This window comes from Tenrec ecaudatus, chromosome 4 (genome assembly GCF_050624435.1).
Source record: "Tenrec ecaudatus isolate mTenEca1 chromosome 4, mTenEca1.hap1, whole genome shotgun sequence".
Taxonomy (NCBI): Eukaryota; Metazoa; Chordata; class Mammalia; order Afrosoricida; family Tenrecidae; genus Tenrec; species Tenrec ecaudatus.
In genome coordinates, this window is record NC_134533.1 from 20336667 (window position 1) to 20360755 (window position 24089).

Below are 24089 nucleotides of genomic sequence, written 5' to 3' on the forward strand. Positions count from 1 at the left end.
CGGAATAGTATCAGAGTCTGGTTAATAAAAGGCTATAGATGACAGTGGGGGCCCAAGATAGAGTTGTGGGAACTATGTAAGAAAAAAACCTTCACGGATCTCCCTCTATGCATAATTAAAGGATGGAGGAAAGTGGGTAGTGAGTAGGGTGCCTTAGAGAGAGGAGTACAGAAGATCCAAGAGATAAATGTGACTTGAACAGTGAAGGTGTGTCAGTTGATGCCACTCTGAGGCATGTGGGACCTGCTCTGGTCTTCAACATTTTCTGTGTTTTTGTTGTGTTTTATTTTTGTTTGTTCATACTAGGATTTACTTCAGCAGTGTTATGACATTGGGGGTCACCCTCTTGAAATTGTATTATGTCTTCGTGTTTTTTTGATAAATGGAATTCAGGATTGATGAGGATAGAAAGTAGAAAAGGGTTTTTGTTGTTGTTGGTGGTGGTGGTGGTGGTGGTGGTGGCGGTGGTGGTGGTGAATACAGTGGTGGTGGAAGGTGGGGTAAAAGGGAGACTATGTCAAGGAGTCCAACAAGGAAAAGAATATTTGGAAACTGATTGTGATAGGAATTGTAAAATATTGCTAGATGTGATTGAACTATGAAATGATATAATATATACATTAGCCCCAATATAATAAACTAAAACAGAAGATAAGAAGAAAACAGAGCTGTAGAAATGTAAACAGTAATCCTGTGATAGTAATTTCATAGATATGCTCTACTTTCAGTATTTTCAATCTGAGTCAGTTCCATTCAAGTAGCCCTAGCATTCTCTCTTTACTTATTCTTAATTATTAGAAAGAAAAGTTTAAAAGAACCTCAGAATAAACTATGAAGACAGTATGCAGATGCTAATTTTCCTCTTCCTTTTCCCTCCTTTCAGAGCCAGGAATTTCACAGATCTAAGCAATGGCTGCTGAGAACCACACATTGTTTACTGACTTCATATTCGTAGGGGTTTCTGCTAGAAAAGATGTGCAGCAGGAGCTCTTTGTGCTGTTTCTCCTGGTGTATGGTATCACTGTGATCGCAAATCTAGGCATGATGCTACTGATCAAGGTGGACCCTAGACTCCACACACCCATGTACTACTTCCTGAGCAACCTGTCCTTCTGTGATGTTTGCTACTCCTCCACTGTCTCTCCCAAGATGCTGGCTGACTTCTTATCTGAGCCAAAGAGGATTCCTTATAACATGTGTGCCATACAGCTGTATTTTTTCGGGGCATTTGCTGATGTGGATTGCCTCATGTTGGCTGTTATGGCCTATGATCGTTATGTAGCTATTTGCAATCCACTCCTTTACACAATTGCCATGTCTGGAGGGATCTGTGCCTGGCTAGTGGCTGGTGTTTACATCATAGGTTTGGTGGATTCGGCAATCCACACAAGCTGCACATTTCGCCTTTCATTCTGCAAGTCCAATATTATCAATCATTTTTTCTGTGATGTTCCCCCCTTACTAGCCCTCTCTTGCTCAGATACATCCATTAATGAGATAGTATTGTTCACTTTTAGTAGCTGTATTTTGGGGTGCAGCATTTTATCGGTCCTCCTCTCCTATAGCTATATTATAACAACCATTCTTAGAATGAACTCCGCTGAGGGGAGATGCAAAGCCTTTTCGACGTGTGCCTCACACTTAACCGCAGTGGCTATATTCCATGGTACCCTCTTGTTCATGTATTTCCGACCAAGTTCGAGCTATTCAATGGACACAGACAAAATGGTTTCTGTGTTCTACACAGTTGTGATCCCTATGTTAAACCCACTCATCTACAGCCTGAGAAATAAGGACGTGATGGGTGCCCTCAAAAAAACAATGGGTTCTAAATTATGTTCTGGATAAACATATAAACTGTCACATTAAAAAAACATGGATGCATTTAAAACTTTTTAGAGCTAAATGTCTACTATGGAAAAGAGTCTTCAGTTTCCTCAACACTGCCTTTGTAGATAGTTTTATAGGTTTGTTGTTAGTTTCTTTGTGCCTCAATGGATGTTGTCATGTGCAGTGCCCTCAAGTTGGTTCTGACTCCTAGGGATTCTATGTACAACGTGAGGAAACACAGCCTGGTTCTGCACCATCCTCAAAACTGCTGCTATTGTCTAAGCCATTGTTACTGAACCTGTATCAATCCATTTTGCTAAGAGTCGTCCTCTACTTTGCCCACTCTCATTTCTGCCAGATATTATGCCCTGCTCTAAGGATGGGTCTGTCTTAATTAAATATCCAAAGCATGTGAAACAAAGTCTTATCACCCTTATAAAGAGCAATCTGGCTGTCCTTGTTCCCAGACAGATCAATTAAGTAGAGGGCGCAATAATAATTACACTTAATGTTTTCTTCAAGTAATAAACAATGTAATGCACAAAAGTTGCTATTATTAATAAAAGATCCTCTATTCTGTGTCTGTATATCCAAGTGAAATTACATGGGTCATTACAGTGTATAACCTCTAGCCAAATTCAAACTACTTAACATTGAAAGTAAATTGTTTAAAACTGGGTTTAAGAAAACTAATTTTTCAGCCAGAAGCGAGTTTTTCTGAATCAAATTTAGACTGGTTTATATCTACTGTCTACTTTCACATCCCCTTGAAACTTTGCATTATAACTCAAAGAGTGTGAATGATTCTTCACTTGATTACAGTTTCAAACAGCCATGGTTCTTCTGTCACTCGTGATGTGATGCTTTTGCCAATAAAATATCAACATTAGGAATCATGGTTGAGGGTGAAGAATCTGTACCTTCCATAAGACAACTTCAAAAGCACACTCCACCTCCCATGATGTGTTCATAATGCACTATACAAGCTAACATATAAACAAATAAAATACCCAATGTGTATAGTTTATGTTACAAATGAGAAGCTATTAACATGAAAATATATTTAATGTGGATAGTAAGAAAACAAAGGACAAGGTTGTATTTACCTTGATGTTACATTTATAATGATGGCAGAAACCCTATTCTGTCCTAAGCAAAAATTTACTAGTGCTCAACTCTGAATGAGTGGAATGTGTCATATAATTTTCTCTTTTCCACATCAATATCCTTAGCAGGGGGGACAATGACAATATGTACATATTTCATTAAGAAGAAGAAAAATGAAAATGCATTATCATAGTAGTTTATTAATAACAATTATCTATGGATTTGTATGTGTGTGTAAATATGTGTGCCTGTATAATGGATATTCTTATAAATTCATTAAAATGACTTTACTCTAAATGACTTGATTCTTGTCATTTTCTAATAATTTAATTCTGAACCTTATTTTAATTATATAATAATAAACTATTTTTGAACACTCCTATAATCTATTTTGATGACTTAATTGAATTAATTGCATGTGTCTTTTTCACTGTAATCACCTAGCAATTAATCCTGTTATAAAAAACATGTGCCCTGGGATATTCATTTCATTTTGCTTGTTATCATAAAAGAAAAATGAGGCAATTACCTTTAGAAGAGAAAATGTAGAGTAATAATTTACATGTGATTTTAGTTTAGATTCTCTTCCCTAATTTTATATATTCCTTTAGTAAAAAAATGAGCTTAGTGCCATGTACTTTAAAAAACAATGAAGATGATATAATTTATTAATAACATGCAATACTCAGCAGGCTATTTGACATTACTTATTTTCAGGGTTGAGAAGGATAATGGGCTGATTATCGGTTAAATATGAGTTTTACTCTATTATCTCAAAGACCTTAATTGATGTTCTTAGGATAACTTATATTAGATAATAAATAATTAGGACATCCTTATCATTATCTGACTGCTTTTTTGTTAAATTACAATAGGTGTTATTTAACTATATCCACACTTATGAAAATAAAATGTACTCATTTTATGTAAAATTCCTATTCATAATCAATTTTCATTTAGATGTGTAAGGAAATGTAGATCACTTGATACATTTGTATGTGTTTTTTTACCCTTCCTCTTCAAGATGCTGACTAGAGGTTTTAGAAATGAGCATAGCACCAGGATTTTTCAAATTTTGCATGCTCATTTTTGTTTTTAAAAATTTGTCAACATGAGAGAAAGATTTTAAGATTATGTTTTAAAGTTTGAATTGAAATAGACATAAGTTCAAGTCCATGTAGTGCCATTTCCTTTGTAGCTGTATAACCTTGGGTTCTCCATTTGCTTAGCAAGAATTTGTTTATATACATGAATATATCTATATAATTTATTTTTATAAATGAATATATCTAGTAAGCAAATACATACCAACATACACTGCTCTATATATGTCAACTTCAGAAAGGTACTCGCCTTTTCTAAAAGGCTTTAAAATGCTAACAATTATTACAAGAACATAGTTATTTCAAAAGAAAGTTCACAGTGCAACAGACTCTCTAATGATACAATTCCCTTAATCAATTATCCACAGGGTAGAATTTTATAAACTTGAACCCTAACAATAAGAAAGTTTTGTTCTTGGCATCATCTCATGAAAATGGGTAAGCCCCCATGTCTCTTCTTTCTACACTCTTTTGAGTCTTCTTCTCAAGTCTGAGGAACTCTAGTTTTAGAGCCTACCCTGAAAAATTTTAGGTTTGTACTTCACTCTTCCACTTGCCTAAGACTTACCTTCCCTAAGCCTCCCTTCATTCCTGTTTGGAGATTAGTAGAGGTTTATTCATGGTTAATAATTTTGTTCACAACACTCTCATGTCTATTTCCATGGTCAACTACCTGACCTATATTTCTGATCTAAAGGTCACATATTGTCAATAAAATAATTTATATTGTTAATTACAGAGGACTTCACCTTACATTGTGGTCTATGACCCTATAACCAGGGCTGTAACTAAATACAGACACTTAGATGGAACCAACCCAATAGACACCCATGATAATTGGTGGAAGCCCTTCAGAGAACAGCTCATGCTCAGAGTTTATTAAGGAACTCTTGGTTCTCATCAGCCTCAAATTTCAATGTGCAACATGCTTCACTGTTGAAACCAAATAACAGTTTTGTTTGTGTACAATGCCACTCTAGAGACTGGACCAAAAAATACTGATTAAAAATATTTTCTACCTACTAAAGACATATATTCAATAATAAAAACAATCAGTATTAAAATTATATAGGTCTATTTCATAAAGATTATTGGGAAAGATGGTAGAGATGAGGTATTAAATGACAAAGAAGAATTAATGAATAAATCTAAGCAATGGCTAGAACAGAATGTAGGTACATGTAGCTTCAAGTAAGATAGACATTGTTGAAAGTCTTGAAATGAGGACATATGGGATTTTATTTGTATCCAAAATGTAAGTTATCATCTCCAATTGAAAATAAATTCAGGAAAATAAAGCCATGTCAGGGTTAACTTTGCACAGAACTTTTTTAGAGCAATTAGGAGTTGAACAGCTGCAGTATGGAGGTAATACAAAATTAATGAAGTGCTACAGTATGGATGCAATACAAAATTAATGAAACCGAATCATAATGAATCCTATTTATATCCACAAAAGATGGAACTAGCTATAAGATGCCAATGACTCATCTGACATTTTAAGTAATGGCTGTGTAAGGTGCCCTCATGGTGTAGTGGTTATGCATTCAGCTGCGATCCCCATGGCCAGCAGTTAAAACACAGGAGCCTCTCCGTGGGAGAAAGACTGTACGTTCTTCTCCCATAAGGAATTGCAGTATTGAAAACCCAGAATGGGGGACCATGGGTCAGCATTGACTCAATCTCAGTGAGAGAAGGTTACAATGGAAAGAGGAAATGAGGAAAGGCGTGAAATGTGATAGACAAACAAATGGGTAGATCTGTTCCAGAGATAAAGATGTCAAATTTAAAATGGTAACAGAAAACCTAAGAAATGTGAGAATGCTAGTGTTAATATTAGGTCCTTCCTGCATTCTCTAGCAGAGACATCCTAACCTGCAAATATTAACGTACATTCCCCATATTCTAACCGCAAGCCAAGAAACAGAAAATGTTTTCAAGTTTCATTCCACTCTTTCCTAAGGCAGCAGTTTTCGGGTGATAGTTTTTCTAAAGGCATTTTTGACATCTTTGTTCCTTAGACTGTAAATCAGGGGATTCAGCATAGGTATGATCAATGTGTAGAACACAGAGGTTACTTTATCGATATCCAGTGAATGATCTGTGCTGGGACGCAAATAAATGAAGATCAAGGTGCCATGGTAGATGGTGACAACAATCAGGTGGGAGGCACACGTGGAGAACCCTTTCTTTCTTCCCTCAGCAGACCCTGTCTTGAGGATAGCTGCTATAATGAAAACGTAGGAGAGAAGAACTGTGAGAAGGCAGATAGCTTCAACTAAACCAGCAAAGACCACCAGCACGATGTCATGCACATGAGTATCTATACAGGACAAGGAGAAGAGTGGGGAAATGTCACAAAAGAAATGGTTAATTTCCTTAGAGCAGAAAGAGAGATGGAAAGTGTTGGTGGTGTGAATAATAGAACTCATGGTGCCCCCCAAAAAGGCTCCCATTGCAAGCTGGCAACAAATCCTCTTAGACATAATAACAGTATAAAGTAGGGGGTTGCATATAGCTATGTATCGATCATAAGCCATGGCGGCCAAAAGGAAAGATTCTGTGTCAACTAAAGAACAGAAAAAATATAGCTGTGTCACACATCCATTGTAAGAAATGGTCTTCCTCTCAGAAACCAAATCCAAGAGCAACTTGGGAGCAATAACAGAAGAGTAGCAGGCATCTATGAAAGACAACATGCAGAGGAAAAAATACATAGGGGTGTGCAGGGTTGAACTGCTTGTGATTAAAAATATCATCCCAAGGTTTCCCATCAGTGTGACAGAATAGATGGAAAAGAACACAGCAAAAAGGAGACTTTGAAGTTCTGGGTGGTCACTGAATCCCAGGAGCAAGAATTCTGTCTTCACTGTGCCATTCACTTCCTTCATCCTCCTTCAGTGCTTTGGGATTTCTGGAGCTGTGGAAGAGTAATGAGGGAAATGTTTATAATATCCTTGTTATAAAAGTGATGTTTATAATAACACTGACAACAAGAGCAATAGTAAAGTAATTAAGTTTAAATTGTCAAAATAGAAAAGGCATTCCAATCAGTCATATTTTGGTTATTCCTATGTAATGCATAGGTTTTCAAATATTTTAATACTGGAAATATGCAGTTTTATTTATTATTATTTTTTAATCATTTTACTGGGGCTCATACAACTCTTATCACAATCCACACATACAGCAATTGTGTAAAGCACACTTATACATTCATTGCCCTCATTATTCTCAAAACACTTGCTTTCTGCTTGGGCTCCTGGAATCAGCTCCTCACCTTTCTTTCTTCCCACTCCCTCCTCGTACCCCTCTCCCTCATGAACCCTTGATAAATCTGTACTTTTACATTGTATTGCTGAATACATCCTTCAATTTTCTTAAATCTATTCATTTCTATAAGGCTAGCTTATAGACAATAACCTCAAGCAAGCTACTGACTCTGTTTGTTCTTCACCCTCAGTTTTTCAACTCTATTCACTACACCCAATGCATAGCAAATAACAAAACTAAACATTTTATCTCTGTCCAAGCCACCCATGCCTGCTACCATTCTGATCAATGCTCTGTTCCCCTCTGATCATCTCCATTGCACAAGTCAATTGATCAGCTGCTCCACGGTAAATCTTGTCAGATCCAATCTATGCTCTGTTCATTCTCCATCTTCCAGCAATGCAGACTCCTTACCCACTTAGAGCATACCTCCATTACCAGGACCACTGCTAGTCTCTACAGTATATAATTGAATCTAAGATAATGTGCCCATCTGTAAGATATGGTCATGTGTACCTAACATGGTGAGCAGACTCATGTATTTGCGTAAAGGAAATACTGCGCTATTATTCAGGTACCTTCAGTCCTTTGCCAGAGAATAGTTTGCTCATGTAGAACAATGGCATTTTAGTAGACACCCACTCTGTGGTGCTACTATCAGGCAGTTCCCGAGGGTCTTAACACATACAATTTATTCTATAAAACTTCTTTTAACATTCATTATTCTTCAAGGCTTAAAAGAAGACAGCACATAATGCCAACTCACAACCACCCTAAACAGTTTCCAGGGCTGTAGATCTTAACCAGAGCAGATATCTTATCTTTCTCCCATTGGTCTGGTGGGTTTACACCACCAACCTTGGGGCTATCAGTCCATCGTTTACCCGACAGAGCCACCAGGGCTCAGGGCCCTGCAGACTGATCCTCCAAAAGTCATTGTCAGGTTAGTGTCTTAGAAGACGGCATGAAAGCACATGTAGAGCTGCAGGGTGTGTCAGCTGTAGAAACAGAACTACTAAGGATATGCCAACAGAAATAGGGTTCTTGCTTCTCAACACTGGCTTCACAAAGAGATTTCTCTAAAATATCCAATGCCTAAAACAAAACTCAAAACTGAGAAACCCACTGATACCAAGTAAATTCTGACTCACAGTGAGGCTATGGAATAATATATAGGGGAGCAGAAAAGCTCATGTTTTCCCAGAGCAGCTTTGGACGGTTTTTAACTGCTGACCTGTGGTTAGCAGCCCCGTGAATAACCACTAAGCCACCATGCTCATCATTTTCCACCAATAATCTCAATGTCCTCCTGATTTTGCTCTTTAACTGTCATCAGGATAGCACATGTCAACACAGCAAATGGCAACAAAGTAACCAACTCTGGGTCCATCGCGATGTCTAATTTATCCAGAATCCAACCTGTAGAAGGTAACGCAAGGAGTCTTTATATTAACAAATTCATTAATTTTCAACCTCTGAAACTGTTTAATTATAGCCACAATTGTTTCTGTTCTTTCTTTAGGGACAAATTCAATAAGATTTTGAAATGGGCTCATCTATCCCTCTAACCATGCTATTTGCACTTTGACCTTTCCCTATTGTACAGGCCTACACTTGCTGATAATCTAGCAATACACAGGAAGGCTGTCCAGAGACATAAACATTTTATTTTCCAATGAAGAATAAATTGATTCTCTTGTCCCCTTGTAAAATCCAGTTTTAAAATCTAATTTTAAGTATATTTGTGCATTTCTAGGCATATAAGAGTGCATCTTTAAATTTATCTTTGTAATGATCATTACAGTGTTCCCAATTTGTCACAGGTTTTTAATTAAACTAAATAGTTTATTAAAACTTTGTATACCTTTAGAGTAAATCAACTGAGTTTAATGATCATGAAATCTAGAAACCTGCTCAAACATTCCTGATCTTCTAACTTCGCTCTGTTTATGATAAGCTGCCTACTTGAATTTTGAACATGTGTGAAATACCTGGACTTAACACATTTTGATCTGATAGCTGCTAAAACGCTCTCATCTTTAACTTCATTCTCTCTACTTTTTGAAATATTAAGGAAGACTGATTATCTCTCAATTTTACAGGAAAGAAACAATCCTCACAGGCCAGCTGAGCAGATATAGAGTTGAATAGCTCTGCAAATAAGAAGGAGCCAGTGCATTCTCAGATAAGAAGGAAAAAAGGATTCCCAATTAGAGTTCATGGATAGACAACGCTCTTAAAGAGTCCAGGTTCCAACGCAATCAGTCACCTCTGAAGGTAGACTTGGCGATGTGCTTCTGGACGGTCACAGCTCTGAAAACCTCGCGAAGCAGTCCCCACCACACCCATGAGGCTACCATGTGTCAGAATCCACTCAAAGGCATCTAATACCACCGCCAAGAAGAGTTCACTAATTCCGTGTTTCATCTTGATAACACGTTTTGTTCAATGCTCTGTGCTATTGTTGGTGCTGGAAGCACTTTGGATACTGACAACCCACCTTATTTCATGTGTGTTTTTACGCTGTATCTGTTAGCTACATGTATAAGAAATAAATAGAGAGAGAGATGATCTTATAAAACTCAATGTACATGCTAAAATGTGTGGTTCTGTTAAGATTACTTACCCAATGTATGTCTTTCTTTCCCCCACTTTCTGATTCACATTGTTGATGGTCTCATTTCATTTTCTAATGGGAAAATCAAGTAAAAATAATAACAGTTATTTTACTGCAACATTAACCCAGATCCATTTACCCAGTGTCATCCACGTTCATAGAAATAATGTTTACCTCCCCTAGGAAGGCATTGGCTTCTTAGGAGAATGTGCTTTTTATACTTTGATTTGAGTGACTTGAGGTCATCTTCCACATCTCTCTCACACACATAATTTCTCAGGGAATAATACTCTCAGACCTAAATCCCAAAGGAAAATGACGTGTGAGCAATTAAAACTGTTCTTACTAAGAGATGTTTAAACAAAACAAAATGATCTGGAAGATGTCCCAAGTAAATATGTCTTGACTTTCTAAATGCTAGATTGTTAAATAGTATATTGGATTAAAATATGTATTAATATATTACTTTTAATTTGACCAGCTAAAGATAATTTATCAAATACATGTTAAATTACTCTATGTAAAGGGGTGTTGTTATGATCAAGGAGGAAGCAAACATATTGAGATATCCATTGGTAGAGAAAAAGACCCTAAAATCCAACATGTCAAAAGAGAAATAATTGTGAATAAACTTAATAACTCTAAAGTATGCTATTTATGGGGACAGAACAGGGCAAACATCTGCCTATTAAGGGAGAGGTGAGCCTGAGACCAGCCCTGGTGTGTATCCTGACATGGAGCTGTAGCCTGATATACACTTAGAAATAAATAAGGAGGAAGCCTAAGGACTCACTAAGCTAACTAATCAGAACACTGTATGACTCTCTGTAGAGCTTCCACCTTGACCGTTTCGTGCCTTTGAAAGTAAAAACCATTTCCCTAGAGAGGGTTCTTTTCAACTCTTAAGGGTGACCAACTTTGATTTTGAAGCGTATTGATCTATGCATAAATAAACCTTGGTAGAGTTCTTTGTGATGATATGCATGTGCGTGTGTGTGTGTGTATGTTTGTGTCCACTTCCCAAGTGCTGTGACAAGAAACTCAAGAGGGAATTACTAATACCTCCAAAGAAGAAAAACCTAATTTAGGCAGTCAGTGTCAAGGTTCAGCATTTCTTTATAGGGACACACCACACTGTGAGTCCTATTTATCTCTTGAAGGTTGACCATCCCAGACCAGAACAGATTGTACAGCCATCAATAAAGGAACACATTTATGCGTTATATGGTTTGCACTTGATATCATGTTAGATAGAGAACAGAGAAAAGGTGGGTACTGAGAATTAAGGATTTAGACAAGTACAGAATAAGAAAGTAGTAAAGCAACATAGATAATACTATAGTAATAGGAAAGCCCATAATAAGTTTGGATATTTTAAAATGAGGTTTGGAGACAATGTGTTATCTAATAAAGGAAGAGGTGGCAGCAAACATGTATTTAATTTAGACAAATAAGGCATTCCACAACCAGCTTTGAAAACACAGAGAGTTTTAATAGTGAAGGTCTCTATGAGAAGAATGCTGATGCACCAGCTCAGTGGTACCCAACACAGGAGGGCTTGCTCCTCAGGGAAGATTGGATCATCTCTGAAGGCATTTTTGTGTGTCACAATTCTGGGCAGTTGGTAGGGAGTAGAGAAAGGATGATGTTGGCATATTATGGGGAGATGCCAGGATTACTTTACAACATACAACACTACCCAGGACAGAATCCATGGAAAATAATCATCTGACAGAAAATACTAGTAGTATCATAACTAAGAATCTCAATGCTAATGGACAATTCAAGGGTAAATAATTTCTCCTACATTTAACTTAGGATGTCAAATATCTGAGGTAACATGAAAAATCTCAATTTATATAAAATTCAACATTGTCCCATCTTTCGTCCTAAATAAAACAGGACTCCAATTATTAACCACTATTTGTTTAATTGAAATAATAATTATGCCAATGATAATAGAATAGATTATTTCTAACTGGTTAACAAGTGGCCCTTGACCCAAAGATATTTTTTTAATGACGTGTTAGTATGAATGCTTTCTAAAAGCTAAGTCCTTCTAATGTTGTGATCTAACCCAAACTATGGAGCCCTGGTGACAGAGTAGTTATGCCCTGGGCTGCTAGTTGCAAAGTCAGAAACTTGAAACCACCGGCCACTCCTCAGGAGCAAGAAAGAGCTTCTACTGCCATAAGGAGTTGCAGTCTGGCAGTTCTTTCTACCCTAATTTACAGGGTAGCTATGGGTCAGAATTGACTCGAAGGCAATGAGAGTCGAACACACACTTACTACACACACACAGAGGAGGGTGTTATTAAGGTCAGAGAAATAATTGAAGAGAATGGAGTGCTTATGGTGTAGCAGTTTACAAGTTGCCTTGCAAACTACAAGGCTAGTGATTCAAATCTACCAGGTGTTCCAAGGGAGGAAATCGAGGTGTTTCCACTCCTGTAAACCAACAGGGAGCTGTTCATCTCTATGTTATATGGTGGCTGTCATTCGAATGGACATGATGACAATGAGTTTTAGGGGTTTTTTTAAAAATTGTTTTGAGACTGAAGATTGGTGGGTGTGTGTGTTCTACACTTTATATTTATTGTCACTGATATTTCCTTAAAACATGTTTTTATTATATCACACTTAGTCAAATAGTACCAATCGGAAATTATAATATCTGATGATCATTTCAAAGCCAATGAGTCACACATGTGATTCCAAAAGGATTGCTTGTTAATTATAAGATTGTCAAGGCATTCTTTATGGTTTTCTTCTTGATGGTCCATTAAAATCTATCTACTACGGCTAGCCTTGGTGGGTTTAATTACTGTTGGCAGTTCTTCAAGCACCACAAAATCTGGTATTCTCCCTGCTGCCAGATTTAAAAGTGTAAACACTTCTAGGAAATCTTCTGAAAAGTAGAGAAGCAATTTGATTTCCTTCATTCATTAAGTGAAGGAAGGAATCTCAGATTTAATTTTTTTTAAATGTGACAAACCAAGGATAAAATGATTTTTTACAGAAAGATAAAGGGAGATTCTAGGGGCAGAAATGCTATCATAAACTCTGTATCTTAGGCTCAGTTAATAAACAAAACATCCTTTTCCCATTCCTTGACCACACTATTGATGTAACAGTGAAAACAATTAAATATGAATTCAGTATTGAAAGGAATCCTAGTTTCCATAATGAATACTAAATGAGGATGGCCATAGATTCTCCATTGGATTTTTGAAGCTTTTTAGAGCAAGATGCAAACTCTCAATATTGTATTCCAGATAGTTACTTAAGACAAAATTGATTCATAAGTAAATGTGGAGAGTAAAGCTGGTGATGCCCAGCTATCAAAAGGTATAGTGTCTGGAGCCTTAAAAAAAATTGAAAATAAACAAGTGGCCATCTACCTGAGAAGCAACAAAGCCCAGATGGAAGAAACACACCAGTTTCTGTGATCATGAGTTTTCTATGGGATCAGGTACCAGGTACCTAAGACCCAGACCAAAATGATAATCAAGTGAATTGTGGGGGAGAGCAAGGAGTGGAGACCCAATATCCATCTGCAGACAATTGGACATCCTCTCACAGAAGGGTCACATGTAAGAGATGACCTATTCAGGGTGCAGTACAGCACCAATGAAACTCACAACTTTCCTCTAACTGTTTAATGCTTCCTGTCCCCCACTATCAGGACGTCAATTCTACCTTAAAAATAAGACTAGACAAGAACATACACACTGCCCACAAACAGGGAATCCAGGATAGATAAAGCCCTCAGGGCCAATAATGAGATTTGAGATACCAGGAGGATTGAGGGAGGGTGGTGGGAAAAAGGGGAAATTGATCATAAGGATCAACCTATATTCCCTTCTCAGGAGAATGAACAATAGAAAAATGGGTGAGGGGCAACAGAGAATGATGTAAGATAGGAAAATTATAATCTTATCTTCTCAAAATTATAATCCAAATATTGATCATCTATAACTTATCATGTGGGAGGGTGGGCAGTGAAGGGAGGGGGAATAAATGGGGAGCTGACATCAGGGCTGTAAGTGGGAAGAGAATGCTTTGAAAATGATTATGGCAGCATAAGTGAAAATGTGCTTGACACACTGGATGAAGGTATGGATTGTGGTAAGAGAAGTAAGAGACCACAAAGAAAGTATTGGGGGAAAAAAATTAAGTATTTAAGAAAGGCAAATAAACAGGTGAATTTTTTGAAATGTATCCAATTCTTGAAAAGTACAGAGATATAGGAATAATAATAACCATAATGAATCATTCCTTAATGATCTATTTCCTTACTTTGGCCTCGACTTTAAAAGTAAAGCCGACCTATTCACCACATCATTACTGCCCAGTTGAGACAATTCCTGCCGAAGCTGTATTCCCTAGGAAAATATACTGGGGCCCACCATTTTCCTGAGAGCTTCTTTCATATCCTTATTCCTCAAACTACAGATCAGAGGGTTCAGCATAGGAATCAATGCTCTGTAAAACACAGTGGCTACCTTGTCTGTATCTGGGCTGGTGCCAGAGCTGGGCCTGCAGTAAATGAAAAGGATGGTTCCGTGGAAGACAATGATGGCTGTGAGGTGGGAGACACAGGTCGAAAAGGCCTTGCGCCGTCCCTCTGCAGAGCGCATCCTCAGGATGGTGACGAGAATAAACAAGTAGGAGGTGAAGATGACCACAATGGTGCTGATCTCATTGAAAGAGGCCACAATGAACAACAGCAGTTCATTCATGGAGACTTCAGAGCAGGCAAGAGATAAAAGGGAGGGTATGTCACAGAAGAAGTGGTTAATCACGTTTGAGTGATAAGCTGGGAGCTCAAGAGCTAGACACATGTGGATCAGAGAACACACAGTTCCCCACATGTAGCAGCCAGACACCAGCTCCACACAGAGCTTCTGGGACATGATGACCATGTAGAGGAGTGGGTTGCAGATGGCCACAAAGCGATCATAGGCCATCACAGCCAGCAGGATAACCTCAGTGACTACACAAGTGCAAAGTAAATAGAACTGTGCCGTGCATCCCACAAAGGATATGGTTTTATTGTTGCTTATCAAATTGTCCAACATCTTGGGCACAATGATGGTAGAGTAACAGAAATCCACAAAGGAAAGGTGTCTGAGGAAAAAGTACACTGGGGTGTGCAGCTGAGTGCTGGCCTGAATCAACTCAATCATGCCCAGCTTGCCAAAAACTGTGCTTCCACAGATTAGAAAAAAAGAAAGAAAGAAAAAAAAAACAGAAAAAGGAAGACTCTCAGCTCAGGGATGTCTGATAATCCCGGGAAAATGAACTCTGTCACCAAGGTGCAGTTTTCCTCCACCATTTTCTAATATATTTCAGATATGGCAAAGCAAATTAAATTTCATTTTCCTAGAAGGGAATAAAAGTTTCATAGTAGTTTCCAAAGTGGAAATTTGATAGGGAGAATGGTTTTCTTATTAGGAAATTATCTTTAGGGGGAATAAAAAGTCAAAACATTCAAAATGTTAAAAATAAAAGTCTCTTTAGATACTACAGATTAAAAGTAACCATCAACTGAAGCCCCAATTGATTCTCAGAATGCATGTATACAATAGATTAGAATGATCTATTACATTAATGAGTTAATACTTCTGAAATGGATTCAATATGAAATGGATTCAATATTTTATTTTACATTTCTGTAGATTGTCTCATGTATCCCAAAATCTTAACAATCTTTGTCCATTTGTTGTAGGTGTTGTGATGCTATAGGCATTGTGATCTTGATATATATATATACATATATGTGTGTTTTGCATTATATACAAAGACAGAATAACAAATGGTGCTCCAAAGGAGCTATAAAATTAAAAGAAGCTAGAATATAGAAATATCAGCACAATAACTTTGGCTACAATCATTAAGCCACACATTTGATTAACATAAAAAAGAGGAGAGTAATAGTGTTCACAAAGCCTCACAGAGCAGGTCAGAGTAGTGGCTTCCTATTCTATGCATCTATGCGGGAGCTGCAATCCAGGTGTGTTAGGCAGGCTTCTCTAGAGAAACAGAACCAGCATGCTTATGACTTTACCTATATAAAAGGATAGGTCAAAGGTCAAGGAAGCAGACAATGGAGCTTTCCCTCAGGCAAAACAGACAGAGGCTGCCTGCTGGCAGCAGACAGCAGGATGGGTCAGCAACAGTAAGTAGTACAGGAGCTTAGCAAAGCAGGCCCAGAGATATTGAATGCAAGCAATGCAAGGCAACAAGACCCACCAGCCTCATGCTCAAGGGATGTATGCACTGGCAGCATGGTTCAGGAGGTCTCAAAGGAGCCTCAAGATCTAGTAACATGATCCACAGGTTGGTTTGGCTCCCAGGTAGTGTAGCACACAGATTGAGGCAAAGAACTAGCTAAAGCAGTAGCACACTGGTCATCATCACCAGAGAACAAGAGAGACGGGGGCAGACCTTGTAGAGGCATTTCTCTCTTTGCCACCCTATTAGGAATGTGCATGCTAGAAGCTTGCAATCCTCATGATGATTTAAACCTGTTTGAAAATACATTTGCACACTAATGATCCTGGCATCAGGAAAGGAGAGCCCCTGTGCCTCACTGTTCTGTCTCCCTATATTCCAAAATTGTGCATGCCACTAGTATATCTAAACCATTGAATTGTTTAATTGTTTTATTCTGAATTGTATAGGATGTGAATGACATGTCAATAAGACTTTTAAAAACATCATACTGCTGTTCTCCTCAGTGACAGTGGAGATGGTTCTGACTCACAGTGATCCTGTAAAAAAACAAGAAATGCTGCCCGGTGCTAAGTGCCTCATCTTGTTAAGTTTGTGATAATTGTTGCAGCCACACTACAAGACTAGCTTGTTGAGGATCACAGAACTAAAAGTCTGGGAGATTTTATTTCCCTGTGTCTCCAAAGTAAACTTATCTGCCCAGAATCCATATTATTAGGATTTCTAAAGATATTGGCAAGTCTCATAGCCCGAATGTGGAGAGAGACTATATACTAACTATTCACAAAAAATCCTACCTTCACTTCTGAATATTGTGGGCTTATCACTGTGTTGTTCATGGTCTGCTTCATTTGAACATCCTCTACATAAGCCACATCTTTCATGTTCGTTTCTATGACCACGGTTATACAACAAAAATATCATTGTATTATTTCACATGTATTCTGTTTAATAGTCTCAATCAATTGCAATACATCCCGCTTGATGATATGCTCCCCCAAAATGAGTCTGTTAGTGTTATTTGGTGATTCATATAATGTCATTGATACATTTTTAGAAGAAAATTTCCAAGCCATCTTTATTTTGTCGTAGTCTTCATTCTTTTAAAATCGCTCTACTTTGAATGACTTTGTTCTTCTTAAGATACTGGTGGCGGAGCTTCTAGGAAACAGCAACATTCAAGCCAACACAATGACACAGACACTTGTTAGGGGTAAATCAATATTCCAAAGAATCTTATTAAATAATTATTAATAACTTTCCATTTCTTATATGATAATGGATCATAAAATCAAAATATCAATAGGAGCCACAGGATTTTAAAAAAAGATAAAAGAAATAAACAACAAATATAAGACAAAGGAGCATAATAAATTTTTTAATATCTCCACATATAGATTCCTCATCTTATACAGTTATACACAAAAGGTATTATAAAGTAATTTCTTTATTATAAAATAACCAAGTAAAATCAGGAATTGAGTTTTAAAAAGGAATATGAGTTTCCAATAAGAAGATAAAAAATTAATGACAGAAATTTTCTATTCTCCATTTGAAATTCTGACAACAATCTAAATACATATATATCAACATTGTCATTTAAATATGTATTTAAAACATGGAAGAAAGGAAATATTTTCTGAAATAAACTCAATCCACAGAAAAGCATAGTGAAAGGTGAATCAAAAACAACCATTTCTAACTACGTCAAACAGGACAAAGGGTGCCACGTCAAAACTGCAGTTGGCTATTCAACCTCCACTTCGTTCCACTTCATTCCACTTGGAAACCATGCTTCCTGCTAAGAACGCCTTCCTTAGGAAAATATCTTAGGGCCCATTATTTTCCTGAGAGCTTCTTTCACATCCTTGTTCCTCAAACTATAGATCAGAGGGTTCAGCATAGGAATTACTACTGTGTAAAACACGGTGGCCACCTTGTCTGTGTCTGGGCTGTTTCCAGAAATGGGCCTGCAGTAAATGAAAAGGATGGTTCCGTGGAAGACGATGATGGCTGTGAGGTGGGAGGCACAGGTGGAAAAGGCCTTGCGCCGTCCCTCTGCAGAGCGCATCCTCAGGATGGTGACGAGAATAAACAAGTAGGAGGTGAAGATGACCACAATGGTGCTGATGTCATTGAAAGAGGCCACAATGAACAACAGCAGTTCATTCATGGAGATGTCGGAGCAGGCTAGAGATAGAAGGGGGGGTATGTCACAGAAGAAGTGGTTAATCACGTTTGAGTGATAGGCTGGGATCTCAAGAGCTAGACACATGTGGATCAGAGAACACACAGTTCCCCACATGTAGCAGCCAGACACCAGCTCCACACAGAGCTTCTGGGACATGATGACCATGTAGAGGAGTGGGTTGCAGATGGCCACAAAGCGATCATAGGCCATCACAGCCAGCAAGATGACTTCAGTTGCCGCAACAAAACAAAACAAATAGAATTGTACCAGGCATTCTACAAAGGAAATGGTTTTGGTTTTGCTTATGATATTGTCCAACATCTTTGGCACAATGATGGTAGAGTAACAGAAATCCACGAAGGAAAGGTGGCTGAGGAAAAAGTACATTGGGGTGTGCAGCTGAGCGCTGGCCTGAATCAATGCAATCATGCCCAGGTTCCCCAAAACTGTGATTCCATAGATTAGAAGGAAAAACAAAAAGATGAAGACTCTCAGCTCAGGGATGTCTGATAATCCCAAGAGAATGAACTCTGTCACCAAGGTGCAGTTTTTCTCCATCATTTTCAATATATTTCAGGTATTGTGAAGCAAATGAAATGTCTGATCACTTTCCTTGAAGGGAATAAAAGTTTTATATTATTCTCTAAAATGGAACTTTGATATGAAAAATAGTTTGTTTTTTAAAGAAAACTTAAGGAGGAAATAAAATCAAAACATTCAAAATTGTTTAATGACAAATCTCTTTAGATGCTACGGAGTAAAAGTTATCATCATCGGGAGCCTCAATTAATTCTCAGAATTTATGTACACAATATATTGGATTTATCTGTTACATTAATAAATTAATTAATAGTCATTTGAAATTGATTCAGTATTTTATTTTACAGCACTTTAAGCTGTATCCTATATCCAAAAATCTTAACAATCTGTGTCCATTTGGCATTTCCGGTGTTGTGATCTTGATAAATATACATATGTCTATGTATATATTTTTATAACAGATATTCCATAAAAGAGGTACTCTCTGTTTCTAATGCTGTAGAGTATGTTGATATTCTTGCTTTAGGAGGCTTCAAAAGACCTTTTTTTTTCACATGTGCTTTCATGTGAAATGAAAATATATAGTGAATGTCATAGCTTTTTGCTCATAACATTAACCAAGGATATATATTAATTACAAGAGAAATGATCAATGCTAACAATGTTCATTGTCTTATAAATTTCTCTGAAAAGCAGTTAAAGAGTATATGTCCAATATTAACTGAGCAACAGTAAAATCTAAATGAATTTAGACATTTTATGCTTAGTGGGCTCTTATAAAAATATTTTAAAACATCAACGTTGTTTTGGTTGAGTATGTTCATTGCTATATTGTAGCCATATCCATGATATTAAAATATGAGAAATTGCATATAAACTGGATGAAATGTTGACCAGGTGTGCAGCATGATAATATTGGAACATTAGGATACAATTTAAATTTAATATGACATTGTTGTTTAAAACAATAAAACTAATGGTGTTCCTTGGGAGCAGAAGAAGTTGTTGGTGTGTAAAGAGGTATAAATTTAAAGGAGGATAGAATGTAGAAATAACATCACTATAACTTCAGTAAAAAATGATAGTGTTCCCAAAGTCTCACAACTAGGTTGGTGTACTGGTTACCTATTCTATGCATGTATGTGAGAGCTGAAATTCAGAGTTTTTCTTAGAGAAAAGATAAAGAGGGAAGTGAGAGATTTTATCGTCTGCCCTCCTTTCTACCCTCAAAGACATGAGTGCAGACTGAGAAAGAGAGTTTGGGGAACATGCCTAGCTTGGTATTTTCTATTCATTTGGGGATTATTTTAAAAATTGTTGTGCTGAAAATATGGCTTGATTACTCCAATTATGTGCATGCATGAAACAAGCCAAACCCAGAGCCATCAAGTCAATTCTAACTCATAGTGTACCTATATAGTATTTTCAAAACTGTAAATCTTTAAAGAAGGTTTACATTTTTCACTGTTAAACTGAAGACTTATTGTGTTGATCTTACACTTAGCAGATATATATGTAACATGCTTAGTAGATAAATATGTAACATGCTAAGTGTTGATCTTACACTCAGCAGATAAATATGTAACATGCTTAGCAGATAAATATGCAACAGTCCCTACAGATCACACAGTGATACATGCTTACATACAACACTTTACCAAACCTAAAGTACAGAGTTATATAATTTTAGCATAATTTCTTCCCAATCTATATGGACAGAATAAAGACAGTCTATAGTATATACTGTAGCATAAGGTTGATATTAGTTGACATCAACTTGATGGTAGTGAGTTTATAGTACAGACAATCATTCATTCAAAAGAACTATATGCTTTCCTGAACAAAATTACCTGGAAAGTCCAGGGGTCCTTGTAGACAAATTAATCTTTGTGGAAAAATTAATATATATATTTATGTAACAATTAGAGAAACAATTAGAGAGCTTATATATGAGATTATATTTTCAAGATTCAATTAAGAAAATGGTATGGAAGAATGAGGAAACAGGAGGAAAAATGGTGGGCGGAGAGCTACTATTTTGTTTACTCAGTATTTCTAACACATAATACTATATACCACTAGTGTTGGTGTTACAAAATATTTGTACTGATTTTGCATTAACACACTTTAAACCTAGAGACAGAACTATTTTAAATAAACACACAGGAAAAGGAATTCTGTGTAAATATACTTTAATTAGAAAATAGTTGATACCTGTTATAGAAAAAAAAGATAGATATTACTTATAGTAAAACAAGATAGATCTTACATATTATAAAAGCAAGATAGAGCTTATAACTCTTTTCAGCTTAAGTCTTCCATATAGAATTATTAGACATCTTTCAAAATATTTTTATTTTAAATACAATATATTTTAAGTAAATAGAATTAAGCTCTACCTTACAAACCTGACTGGAAGACATTTCTTCTCTGGAACTGAAGATGTATCAGGATGAAGATAAAGTAGCATTAGATACTATATACTATAATTTAATCTCAAGGGAACCGAGTTCTCCAAACAATTATTAGTCTCTATGGAAAGCCAAATATAATAATTAAAACAAACTCTAACTACCTGTAAGACACAAATGATTTTGTTGATCTCCAGGGCATGCAAACTTATAATTAATATGACTAAGGCCATAACCTAACTTTAGAGAAATAATGGAAAAGAAAAACATGGTTCCTCTTATAGTTTGTACTGTCATTGCTATGAGGCTCTATTGTGTCATTTCCAACCCATAGTATCACATGATCCTATGTCCAACAGGACTAAACACTGCCCACTCCTGTGAATTGCTTCCCAGAGTTATGGTTCTATTGCGGCAATCACCCTGTCCATCCAGCTCACAGGTGACCTTCTTTTTCACTGATTTCATATCAAGGGGAAACAAAACCCCAATTTTGAATAGGTAAGCCGCAGCTCATATTGACATCCCGAAATGACATGAATATTTCTTAAGAAATTCCCTTTTCCTACTTTATACAAATCCTACCATCCTGCAGCACATACAAAATAAGACTCAAGAAGTGAATTTAATTGGTAGTAGGCTTAGTTTCCAGTTTCCCTGCTTCTGTGGTTACATCAATGCAATACAACTTGAGTTTTCTGTAGCAGTATCTCACAATGCACTGCCATAGAGTGCCTCCCAACTCATCGTAACTCCTAAGGACAGTGTAGACCTGCTTCTTGAATTTCTGAAACTAATTCTTTTTTTTTAAAAAAAATCATATTATCGGTGGCACGTACAGCTCTGATCACAATGCATCCGTCCATCCATTGCATCAAGCATATTTGTCCATATGTTGTCATCATAATTTTCAAAACATTTCTTTCTACTTGGACCCTTGGGATCAGCTAATTCTTTCCCCTGCCCCACACTCTCTCCCACATGAACCCTTAAAAATTTATAATTTTTCCCCATGTCTTACACTAGCCAATGTCTTTCTTCCTTCACTCTTCTGTTTTCCTACCCCCTGGGAGAGGGTTATATGTAGATCATTGTTATGGGGTTCTTCCCCTTTCTCTGCCCACCATCCCCTTCCCCTCCTGGTATAACTACTCTCATTATTGGTCCTGAGTCCCCTGTGTTTCCAGCTCTTATCTGTACCAGTGTACACACTCTGGGCTAGCCAGATTTGTAAAGTAGAATTGGGTTCATGATAGTGGGGGTGGGGGTTGGGGGTTGGGGGGAAGCAATTAGAACTAGAGGAAGGTTGTACGTTTCACCAGTACTATACTGCACCCAGACTGGCTCATCTCTTTCAAATGACCCTTCTGTAAGGGGATGTCCAATTGTTTACAAATGGGCTTTGGGTCTCCACTCTGAACTACCGCTCATTGTCATTGATAAGAGTTTTTGTTCTGGGTCTCTGATGCCTAACACCTAATCCTATCAACACCTCATGATCACACAAGCTGGTATGTTTATTCCATGTGAGCTTTTTTGCTTCTCATCTAGATGTTCACTTGTTTATCCTCAAGTCTTTAAGACCCCAGGTGCTATATCTTTTGATAGCCGGGCACCATCCGCTTTCTTGACCACATTTGCTTATGCACCCTTTTTGTCTTCAGTGATCATGTTGGGAAGATGAGCATCACAGAATATTCTGTTATTAGAATAAAGTGTTCTTGCTTGAGAAAGGATGTGAGTAGAGGCCCAATGTCTGTCTGCCTCCTTGATACTCAATATGTAAATATATCTGTTTTGATCTATTTCCCTATTGTTATATATAATTATATTTACATATGGACATACCTGGATTTAGACTTCTATGAGTGTCGTCTGCCTCCTAGTTCTTTCCTCCATTTCCTTTTCCTTTCCTCTTGTCCCAGTATCATGTTCAGCTTTCATTCAGGTTTAAATAATTCCTCTCATCTACATTGCCTTTGATCAAGCCCCACCAGGCATCCTATACTCTCCATGCCATTGCTTTTTGATCACTTGTTGTTCCCTTTTCCTTGGGTTGGTTGTCACCCCTCTCTCTTCCCCCGGCCTCCCTCTCTCTATTGTCCACTTAGTACCACTTGTCCTGTTGTTTTCTCCATTGGATTGTTTATCCCACCTATTTTATCTGGATACACATGCTGAGACAATAATAAGCACAAAAACAAGACAGAACAAAACAAACAACAGCAACAAAAACCAATTTCGAAAAAGGAAAACCCTATAATTAATTCCAGGTGTGTTTTTTTTACCTTTAGAAGTATCTTCCAGATACATCTGATAGGTCCCATGTTCTTCCCTCAAAGTCTATTTTTGGCATTCTCTGGGGACTACATTGCTTTGCTCTCTTTGCTGCTCTGTTGCACAGTCTGAGCATTTAGATCTGCTGTGGAGGGGTCAGAATGGGCACAATTCCCGCACTGTGTCTCCAGTGTTGTTCCCCATAGCACTATGGGTCAGTGAGGTATGTTGTGCCTGGTGGTGGGGACAGCCCTATGATGCTTTCTGTGACTTGGCTGCTCTGAGTAGGAATATCATGCTCAGGACTTGGTGTGCCAGGATGTTCCACTGTCTCCTTCCCTCTTTGCTGAAAATCTAATGAGAGTGCAAAGCCTTATCTTTATGCTGAGTAGTGGCTAGTACATTTGAACTGCTAACCTGTGGCTAGCAGCCAAATGAGAAATGAAAGCTTTTTAACGTATTCAAGAGCAAAACTGTCACCTTTAGGAGTCAGGAGGACTTGT

The 24089-nt window shown here is 37.3% G+C and overlaps 3 protein-coding genes and 1 pseudogene across 3 annotated transcripts; 1 reads left to right on the top strand and 3 right to left on the bottom strand.

The window, feature by feature from the left end:
- Nucleotides 1–909: 909 nt before the first annotated feature.
- Nucleotides 910–1848, top strand: LOC142446481 (olfactory receptor-like protein OLF2). Its single transcript, XM_075548230.1, has one exon. The coding sequence runs from the start codon at nucleotides 910–912 to the stop codon at nucleotides 1846–1848; it is 939 nt and encodes a 312-aa protein (XP_075404345.1).
- Nucleotides 1849–5998: 4150 nt separating this feature from the next.
- LOC142445723 (olfactory receptor 5AP2-like) lies at nucleotides 5999–6958 on the bottom strand. Its single transcript, XM_075547653.1, has one exon. The coding sequence runs from the start codon at nucleotides 6929–6931 to the stop codon at nucleotides 5999–6001; it is 933 nt and encodes a 310-aa protein (XP_075403768.1). The 5' UTR covers nucleotides 6932–6958.
- A 7357-nt stretch (nucleotides 6959–14315) lies between these two features.
- LOC142446483 (olfactory receptor 5L1-like) lies at nucleotides 14316–15268 on the bottom strand (annotated as a pseudogene).
- A 2715-nt stretch (nucleotides 15269–17983) lies between these two features.
- On the bottom strand, nucleotides 17984–18919 carry LOC142446484 (olfactory receptor 5L1-like). The gene has a single exon (XM_075548231.1). It carries the CDS (start codon nucleotides 18917–18919, stop codon nucleotides 17984–17986), a length of 936 nt encoding a protein of 311 aa, XP_075404346.1.
- Between the last annotated feature and the right edge of the window lie 5170 nt (nucleotides 18920–24089).

What these genes read in the sequence shown, in the direction of transcription:
- LOC142446481 (XM_075548230.1), top strand. Translation starts at nt 910, where the DNA reads ATGGCTGCTGAGAACCACACATTGTTTACTGACTTCATATTCGTAGGG.
- LOC142445723 (XM_075547653.1), bottom strand. Translation starts at nt 6,931, where the DNA reads ATGAAGGAAGTGAATGGCACAGTGAAGACAGAATTCTTGCTCCTGGGA.
- LOC142446484 (XM_075548231.1), bottom strand. Translation starts at nt 18,919, where the DNA reads ATGATGGAGAAAAACTGCACCTTGGTGACAGAGTTCATTCTCTTGGGA.